Source organism: Chrysemys picta, chromosome 15 (genome assembly GCF_011386835.1).
Source record: "Chrysemys picta bellii isolate R12L10 chromosome 15, ASM1138683v2, whole genome shotgun sequence".
Lineage (NCBI taxonomy): Eukaryota > Metazoa > Chordata > Testudines > Emydidae > Chrysemys > Chrysemys picta.
The window spans coordinates 9,012,348-9,022,196 of record NC_088805.1 but is presented as its reverse complement, the minus strand read 5'-3'; the positions used below and the strand labels follow the sequence as shown (position 1 = coordinate 9,022,196).

The 9,849-nt window shown below is 43.2% G+C and overlaps 1 protein-coding gene across 3 annotated transcripts in view; it reads left to right on the top strand.

Annotated features, from left to right (window-relative positions):
* Positions 1-343: 343 nt before the first annotated feature.
* The window catches only part of FBXO21 (F-box protein 21), a 31,654-nt gene continuing 22,148 nt past the window's right edge, over positions 344-9,849 (top strand). For 2 of the 3 annotated variants that reach the window (XM_042843190.2, XM_042843191.2), the window contains exons 1-3: positions 356-574; positions 4,212-4,347; positions 5,530-5,624. In XM_042843190.2, the coding sequence (XP_042699124.2) occupies positions 393-574; positions 4,212-4,347; positions 5,530-5,624 (413 nt within the window). In that variant the 5' untranslated portion in view covers positions 356-392. Of the gene's footprint in view, positions 575-4,211; positions 4,348-5,529; positions 5,625-9,849 lie in introns of all 3 variants that reach the window. The other variant, XM_008171506.4, reaches the window with a different exon arrangement.

Genomic DNA, 9,849 nt, shown 5'->3' with positions numbered 1-9,849 from the left:
ACCCCGGACTCAGATAAAAAACTCGAATTCAGCTCAAGAACCCAGGCTCTGATGCAATGGGCAACGCGAACTCCTCCTGCAGTCCTCAGCCTGAGCAGCTCTTGTGCCTGCTGTGGGTGGGCGCTGCGCCCTGCTTTGCGCCTCTCAGGGAAGATGAACTTTGCAGATGCCCCCTAACGCCTCTGCCCCGCGGCGCGGCTGGGCGGGCAGCGGGCCAAGCTGTGCACCGCCCGTGGAGCTGCTATAGACTCCACCCCCGACACCCCCCCACCCTCGCTCTGCGCCTCTCCTGGAATCGAACTTTGCAGACGCTCCCTACCCCTGCGGGTCCCGGCCGCGCTGCGGAGGGGGCGGGGCCGCGCGCGGGTCACTCACTCAGGTAAACAGCCAAGATGGCGGCGGCGGAGGCCGGCGGGATGGGCCTCACCGACCTGCCCGGGGAGCTGCTGGAGCTGATCCTGTGCAGTGGGGTCCTGAGCGCCGCCGACATCGGCCGCGTCTCCTGCACCTGCCGCCGGCTGCGGGACGTGTGCCAGGCCCGCGGCAAGGTCTGGCGGGAGCGCTTCCGCCTCCGGTGAGCGCCGAGCCGGGGGGGCGGTTCCGACCCAGCCGGGGGGCGCCGGGGCAGAGCCGGGGGGTTCCGACCCGGGGGGCGCCAGGGCAGAGCCGGGGGGTTCCGACCCAGCCGGGGGGCGCCGGGGCAGAGCCGGGGGGGCGGTTCCGACCCAGCCGGGGGGCGCCGGGGCAGAGCCGGGGGGGCGGTTCCGACCCAGCCGGGGGGCGCCGGGGCAGAGCCGGGGGGGCGGTTCCGACCCAGCCGGGGGGCGCCGGGGCAGAGCTGGGGGGCGGTTCCGACCCAGCCGGGGGGCGCCGGGGCAGAGGCGGGCGGGGGGGTGGTTCCGACCCAGCCGGGGGGCGCCGGGGCAGAGGCGGGCGGGGGGGTGGTTCCGACCCAGCTGGGACAGAGGCGGGGGAGCCGATTCGGACCCAGCCGGGGGGCGCAGGGGCAGAGCCGGGGGGTGGTTCCGACCCAGCCGGGGGGCAGAGCCGGGGGGGGCGGTTCCGACCCGGCGGGCGCCAGGGCAGAGCAGTACTTCCAGGATGCTGAAATGTGGAATAAACTGAGTTGAGTGAATAATTTCTGATTCTGGTGCTGAACCAAAAAATCTGGGGAAAACATATTTAAAAATATTCCCTAGTTCTGTTTTTTCATGCCAACCTCCATCCCCATATTTTTTTGTTTCGGGTTCAACAAAACATTTTGATGGACCCAAAATGTGGTGGTGGTTTTTTTGTTATTTTTTAAATTTCCTTTTGGGTCATTTTTAGGTTTTGCTGCTGTTTGTTAAAAAATGGTTAAATTTCTAGTTAAATTCCTTTTCATTTTGTTTTGCCAAAGCTATTCACCAAATTTGACCCGAATTAATGAATAGTTTCTGTGTTTTCAAAAGTGCATTTTTGGCAAGTTTACTATTTGCTGGAGATTTTTTGCCCAGCTCTAGTTTGGAGAGAGAGATTAGAGGGCAATGATGCACCTGTCAGGTGGATGTGACTCAGTGCAACTCACTCCAGAAATTTTGGTGATAAAATCCAATAAACAGGACATGTTATTCTTAGGTGACCCTATCTTCTCTGAATCAAAAGCATCATACTCAACGTGATTATCATGTGAAGAAGTGTACATATAGACGAATGCCCTTGTAGTAACATAAGAAATGTTACATTTGTTTTTGTAATTGGGAGTCCATAATGTGTATTGCATCTGAAGACTGTAGCTCAAAACAACAACCAAAGCTTGTAAAATATTTTTTGCTGACTTCTGATGGAAAGGACAAAGGACTAATTAGGGAACTCTTCTGCCTTGCCCCATCTCACCCCTATCCATTACTGTATTTGGTAACCCATAGTGAGCAAGTGAACCAAACTTCGAGATTCTAGCTTGGTGAAACAAGGAAAACAACGTTGTCAGTCACTCCCATCACGAGCATCGGTCGAAATAGATAAGTATGTGTGTAGTTCAGAAGTCTTTCAATATAAGCTATTGTCAATAAAATTAGTTTTGAGGGCTGCCAAATTGGGTAGTGCAAGCGATTACATCTGCTTGTTTCACTTTCTCAGAAATGATAAACTCAACAGATAAAAATGTTCTCAAATTAATTTTTAACATATAAAATTGAACGCCTATAAAATTTCAGTTTGAATATACAATGTACTGTTCAAGGGCTAAAATCACTATATAATCTGTGATGAATCTCTAGATGAATCTCTGTAATTCACTAAAGCTACTGGGCTTTCTAGATTAGAATAAATTCATTTGCTACCTGGTTTTGTTCACGTCTTGGCACAAAAAGATAAATTGTGTTGCTTTCTCTGCCAGTTGGCTTCTAAAATTTAGGTTAGTAAATGAAACTATTCTTTCTCCACCTGTGAAAGAGGCTACTGAACAATAGCTGGTTCATCAATTCAGCAAGCTATGACTTTGGATAGGTAGCCAGATATGTTCATCAATTCAGTAGTTATAATTTCAGGAGCAAGCCTGAACTTTTAGAATGGTTCAGAGTCATTCTTGAAATTGATTATGGTGAGTGATTAGTAGATGCTCATGTTGCAGTAGCATCCACGTCTTTGATAATAGAACTTTTGGCAAGAGTTTAGATGTTGACCTTGTAATCCTGGCCAGATTCCATTTTGAGTATTTACATTTTATCTCTCTCAAATTCTCACTGTAATTTTAGTTGGACAAATTATTCTTGACTTACCATCCTAAAATAAACAGTTGTTAGTATTGTTGCAATGTGGCTGCATTTTAGTCATGGGTGAGTAATTGTGGATCCATTAAAATGAAAGGTACTATAGAAATACAAATGTATTTGGCTAGCCTCTGAGTTTGTGTGCCAGCAAATTCAGGGTAGCCTTATTTTTAACTAATACTAAAATATTCTCCATATGTTTTAGTTCAAACACTATTAGTTACACATTGACGTAGTTAATATCTATTATATAGAAATAAAACATGTCATTCATTACTTTAAGAATCTGAACACATTTTATTTAAGGCAAGTCATGTCATTGCTTGAAGAAAACCTAGATTTTTACTTTTCAGATTTGTGACAGGAAACACGGGTGCATGAAAACCTGTAACATTCTGATAAAATTTTAAAAATAAATATTAAAAATTACAGCAAGTTACAAGTAACCTCTTATCTTAAGAAACCGCACACAATATTTCCAGCTGTACTGAGTGCAATTCTGCTTCATCTTTTAAACACCTTCATTAAGCAGCTGATTTTCTGTGAGCAGTCATGGGTATCACTGTGCTGGTTCCTATTCTCTTACACTGGGGCTGCCGCGGAGCAGGTGTCTCAAATGATGCCAGTTTATTGGGAAAAGTGCTTTTGTCAATACTAGCCTCAGACATGTCAGTTGCAGTTGACCTTTCATTTCAAATGCATTTTGTGGCTTAGAGATAGTGAGAAGGGCTTTGTGCTTTGTTAGCTTTCAAACTGAAGGGCTGATCAAAACAGGTGCATCTTTAAGTTTGTGTGTGTTTGTGTACTTTAAAAGTACTTGCAGAAGCCGTTAGTAAGATCTGATTTCAGAATTCTGTGATTTTTCCTGCAATAGTTGGTCATTGTTTACACCTAACTCCGTATCCAGAGCTACGTTCTGCATACCCTTTTAGTTAGAGATCTCAGCTGTAGCAGGAAAAACATAGGGCAATGAATTCAAGTCCTGTTAGTTGAGAACAATGTCACCTTTAAGCTGTTTTGTCTTTAATATTAGAAAATATATGTAGTTTAAAACTATAAGCTTATTCTCTTATTGATCTGAGGACTTAAAATTATTTTGTAAAGCTTTAGGGGGAGATTCTCAGAAGTGCCTAAGATATTTAGGAACATAAGTCCCATTCAAGTCTCTGATATCTGTGCCTCTTCAGCACTTTTTCCCATAATGCTTACTTTGTGTTTACTGTAATTTCTTATGATTTAACCAGAAATAATCAGACTGAAGGGGAATAGGAATTATACTCTCCTTCTTTTACTTCAGTATGTGGATGAATTTTAAAAATATAACTTGTCTTGACTTAGTCTCAGGTACTCAAGTCACAGATGGTTAACCGCCTAGTAATAAGTAACATATTTTACAATATTAAACTGTCTTGCGGAGGCTGCAGTATTAACCACTGAACCTGTTCTGTGTGTGTTATATAGGTGGCCATCACTACTGAAGTATTATAGCCATACAGACAACGTCAATTGGCTAAAGGAATATAAAGCACGGCACAATGCTGGCTTAGAAACTCGACGAATTGTAGCATCATTCTCCAAAAGATTCTTCTCAGAACATGTAAGGTTTCTAATTTATTATACACTTGAAAATAACCTAGCCGTTTGTGCACTAGTATCTCTTACTTCATATTTCTTGTCGTCGTCTTCTCGCTCTGAGGCTGAATCTTTACATTTCCTTCTAGCCATTATTCTTATGATTTATTTGTATTGCAGTAGCATCTAGGAGCCCCAGTCATGGACCAGGACCTCATGTGCTAATGTGCTGTACAAACATAGAACGAGAAGACTGTCCCTGTCCAATAGAGCTTCCAATCTAAGTGTAAGAGAAGCGAGAACAGATGGATATGAGGGGAAGTACGAGGAAACAATGAAACACTATTGACCAAATAGACCAGATGGATGTAGAGTGGGGGAAAGGGTGTAACACGCAAGCAGAGTGAAAAAATATGATGGTGGTAGATGGCATGTTAGTTCCATGATTTTTTCCCCCTTGGGTGGGTTTACTTAGGAGGGGAACCGCTAAAGGGAAAGGAAGGGGGTAAGGCAAGGGAGGAGGGACAGATGTGGACTGAAGCTGATGTCAAGGGACTTGGCGGGGGCGGGAGTAGGAGCAAACAGACAATCAGCACAGGGCAGAGAAAGTCAGAAGTTGGAAACGTACTGATCCTTCAGAAGCGGCTATCTCATTCTTTTCAGATTAGTTGGCTCTGCCACTTTTATAGATTGTGTGACAATGTGTTCTCATAAGTGTTGGGTACTGGGGCTAGACCAGCATTTTTAAAGAAATAATATGGATATAATCAATAGACACACAAAGCACTATGTTTTACAGTAAGTAAAAGTAACTTAAGTATTTTCCATGTCCATTTCTGTAGCATTTGTGTAGTTTTACATACACTGTAAAACTAACAGGACCACTATGTCACCCACATCAGGAATTACTGCCCTGTTATTTGTTTACTGGGGCCCATGGCTGGTCATTGATGTTTACTCAGATGCATCTTTCATCATAGCTGGAAGACTGCAAAACTTCAGGTCACTTGAATTATTGGAGGCCTAGTATTATAGATGAGCACCCTCCAACCCTCTCAGTTGCCAGGCCTGGAAAATCTGTTTTCAGTTCAATTTCACTTGTATACACAAAGTATTAAATAGGCTCTTGAAACTTCTTTGAAATTACCTATTTCTTCTTGAGAAAGTAAACTCTTCAGTAGTGTATAACACAGTGTTCTGTTTGCAGGTCCCCTGTGATGGCTTCAGTGACCTTGAGACTCTTGGGTGCCCGGGTCATTTTTTTGAGGACGAGCTGATGTCTATCCTTAACATGGAAGGAAGGTGAGAGAAAAATTAAAGGAGTTAGAAATGGAAGCGGAAAAGACTAATTTCATCTTTGCTGAGTTGAGGTGAATCCTAAAGTGCTGAATGCACTCCGATCAAATTCAGGCTCATTTCATCCTCCCTCATTTAAAATAGATAAATGTCACACCCTAATAAATCTCAGCATTATGAAGTTTATCTTGATATTCACCTTCCTTTCCCTTAGGTAGTAACTGTCTCTTTGTTTTTAAACTTCAGAGCAAGCTTAATGGAAATAACTTTCCAGAGGGAAAACACTTGAAATATTCTACAATAAGCATGGTTTTGGCACAATGTGCTTGTAGTCCTTTTGTTGCTTTTCTGGTTTTTGGTAGGGAAGTGCAGCTTACAACTTTTTTTGTCCTGAAATCAGCTTGTTTGAGCCACTACAAAATGCACTCTTTGGTTAAATTGCACAAATACAAGCGTGTTACACTGATCATTTAAATTAAAGGTAGAAACAAACCAATACACCTCTGGTTCTTGTCTGTGTAAATATTTTTGTTGCCATTGTTAATCTCTGGTGCAGCGAAGAGGTGAGCATTATCATTCAAACAAGGGTCCATTACAGTGCTGTGCTATCAGTGGCATACAAACAGTAGAATGCTGCTTCTGTTGTGATTGAAGTGACAGTAGATTTCTCTTAATGTTGCCTGGTAGCCTGTTGTCCTGATTAAAGGGACTGTTTGAAAAGACATAAACTAGAATGAAACTATTCATTTAATTTTCTCTTCGTGTTTATTTGGTTACTTCTGTGTTGAAATGGTGGCTTTCATTTCATGTTTGACAACTGGTTAAACACAATTTGAGCCTTTGCACTCGCCAAATGCATTCCCATAAAGCAGAATTCATGCTAATTACACCCTGATTGAGCGTAGTCCTTGCCATTCAATATCATTAGGCTAAATGGTTTCCCTGGAAAATGTTCCAATAAAGCGGCTGTCCCTATGGAGCATCCTGATTAATTAGTGGAGGATAAAGTATTATGGGATTTGATTCTTTCAGTTGGCAGGATGCAGAAGAGTTGCCTGGTCTATGGCTTGGGAGGGAAGGAAGAAGAGAAGGGAATTCTCTTCAAGGAAGCAATTCAAATGTGCTTCAATGGAAACTCCACAACATGAAGAAGGAAGCCAGACTGAACAGCGACTTTTATTTTCTGAGCAAATGTAAGAAACAGAACATTCCAGAGGACTCGCCGTCTGTAACCCTCTGACCACTACATACAACTTCATATACGCTGAACAGCTCTGTAGAAGGACCTCGGAAAACTGAGAAGTCATTTTCTGTACCTTAATACTCCAGAATAGACCAGCTCAAACAAGAAATCATCATGTGCTCCTACACATTGGAAGAAAAAAAAATCAGGAGACCTACTAGTGATCATGCAGGAAACACAAAACAACTATTTAAAAAATCCCCACCTCTGACAGCCATCCAACACAAAAACAATAAGTGGAATCAACTTCCACAATGCACAGAATACCATCTCCGGGAGAAACCAAAGACACCATGACCAAACACAAGGACACCAAACAACAACCCAACATCATCAACCTATCAAGACTACTCCTTACCGGAACTGAAATATCTGTACACTCCAAGAGACTGAATTTCTGCCCCACCACGGAACCTGATACCTTACTAGCATGTGGAGAACTAGAAGAAATCTTCTGCTGACTCCATGACAACACTACTCACAACTCCACTGACAGTCCATAAGAAAAAAAAAAAAATCTGATTGGATGCACCCCCCCCACACACACGCGCGCAGACAAAACCACACACTGGATCATTACATCAATTGCTTTAAGAAAAAAAAATTGACTCTGAAATCCTCATCAAACGTTATATCCGCCACAGTCTCTACCACTGACTGGATAGCTATACAATCCCTGAAATCCCAACCACCAGATAGTGATCAAACCAGCAGACAAAGTGGGTGCCATGATAGTCTGTATGTTGTGATGTGTACATCACAGAGAAAAACAGATAACAACTCAGACACTACCTAGTGTAAAGAATTCAAAAAAGACCCCACACCACTGTTTACACTGGAGTTTAATGATACCATCAAATCCTTCCTCAAACAGCTCCAAGAAAAACTTTACAATCTCATCACACACAAACCCAGGGACCTTCCTTCTGCATGCTTCCCAGGATACACAAATGAGGGAACCTAGGCAGACCCATCCTAAATGGCCTTGGCGCTTTTCCTGAAGGAATATGAGGACTCATAGAAACCATCCTCAAACCATTTATGACACACAAGTTTCACCTTCCTCTGAGACACAACTGATTTCCTCTAGAAACCCCACAACATTAACAACCTCCCTGAGAACACCATCCTTGCCACTATAGATGTCATCTCCCTATATACCAACATCCCTCACAATGATGGCATTGCTGTCTGCCTTAGATACCCACAACGTAATTTACAACACTCAGAATTCCACCCTAAATGCAGCATCAAACTCATCCATTTCATCCTCGCCAGCAACAATTTCACATTTAACAGACGTTTTTTACAAACCATAGGAACAGCCATGGATATTAGGATGCCTCCCCAGTATGCCAAACTCTTCATGGGCCACCTTGAGGAAGAATTTTTGGGAAAATGCACCATGAAACCAATGATATACCTGAGATATATCAATGATTTTCATCTTCTGGACAGACAACCTAAACTCCCTCATAGATTTCTACCATAACTTCAACTACCATCACCCATCCATCAAACTCTCCCTAGTGCACTCCCACACCAGCATCAACTTCCTGGACATCATGATTAGCTTCAACAGTGGAATCCTACAAACGACTATACAAGAAACCCACAGATGACCACACTTGCCTTGACAGATCCAGCAATCACCCCAGACACACCGAGAAATGTATATACAGCCAGTTACTCAGATACTACAGAATTTGCTCAGAAAGGAAAGTGGGATACACACCTAAACACACTTAAAACTGCCTTCACTAAAGAAGGGCATTCCACCAGAGAAATAGATTGCATCATGGAAAGGTCCACCCAGATACCCTGGGAGAACTTGCTTCAATACAGGAGGAAAAAACCCACTGACTGCACAGTTGTCACCTGTCACCCCACTTTGGAACCCATATTGGGTATCTTCAAACAGTTACAATCCATATTTGATGGGAACCACATCCCCAAAGAAATCTTTCCCAACCCTGCTCTTCTGGCCTCCAAACAACTCCCCAACCTCGCTAGGCTCATCAGAAGCAAGCTCCCCACCAATATTGACACACCAACTCAAAGCTGCCAGAACAACAGATGCAAAACCTGCAGATGTACTACCACTGCTACAATGATCGATACACCCCACAACACACCTTTCAAGATTCATGGCTCCTACACTTGCCTTGTCTCATGTGGCGTACATCAACCAGTGTATCAAATGGCCCAACAACAATTGTGTAGGTGAAACCAGACCATCGCTGTGCTTTGAAATGAACTCACAGAAAAATGATAAAAGCCAGTGGCCGAACACTTTTCACAAAGCAGTTGCTCCATATGTGACCTCTCAGTCCTTGTCCTCAAAGGAAATCTGCGGAACACCTTTAAAAGGCGATTTTTGGAAGCTTAAATTCATAATTCTGCTAGACACCAAAAATCATGGACTCAATAGAGACACTGGTTTTATGGCTCATTACACCAATTTGTAACACACCACGTTACCTGCTAACTGTCAATTGCCCATTTCTTTTTAAATAGTTTCCTACAGCATGCAGAACCCGATTTGTTTAGCAATCTGTCCCAACATGTATTTAGTTCAGCCACTCTGTGAGGCTTGAAAGCTTGTACCTTCTACCATCAGAAGTTTGGTCCAGTAAACACATGGCAGTAATAGTGGGTGAAATAAAACTATGGTGAAAACGAATGGAATTCTGCTTTGCTATTCCGGGTCTTGAACTTGTCCACTTGTTAACATTCTGGAACAGAAGAGTTTGAGGAAATTGGCAAAGGCCAGTGGTGACCCTGATAGATGTGATTTAGAGTGTCTGTAAATTGGAACGGTTGGCATTTAAAGCCCCTAACCACGTATGCCTTGACTGCATTCAAGATCACCTCCTTAAACATCCCCTGATGGTTATTAGATCTTTGAAACAACAGGGCTTGCAGAGATTCCGCCATTACTTGTTAATTTAGTAGGTGATAGGGCCTTTACGTTTTTATGTTTAATTC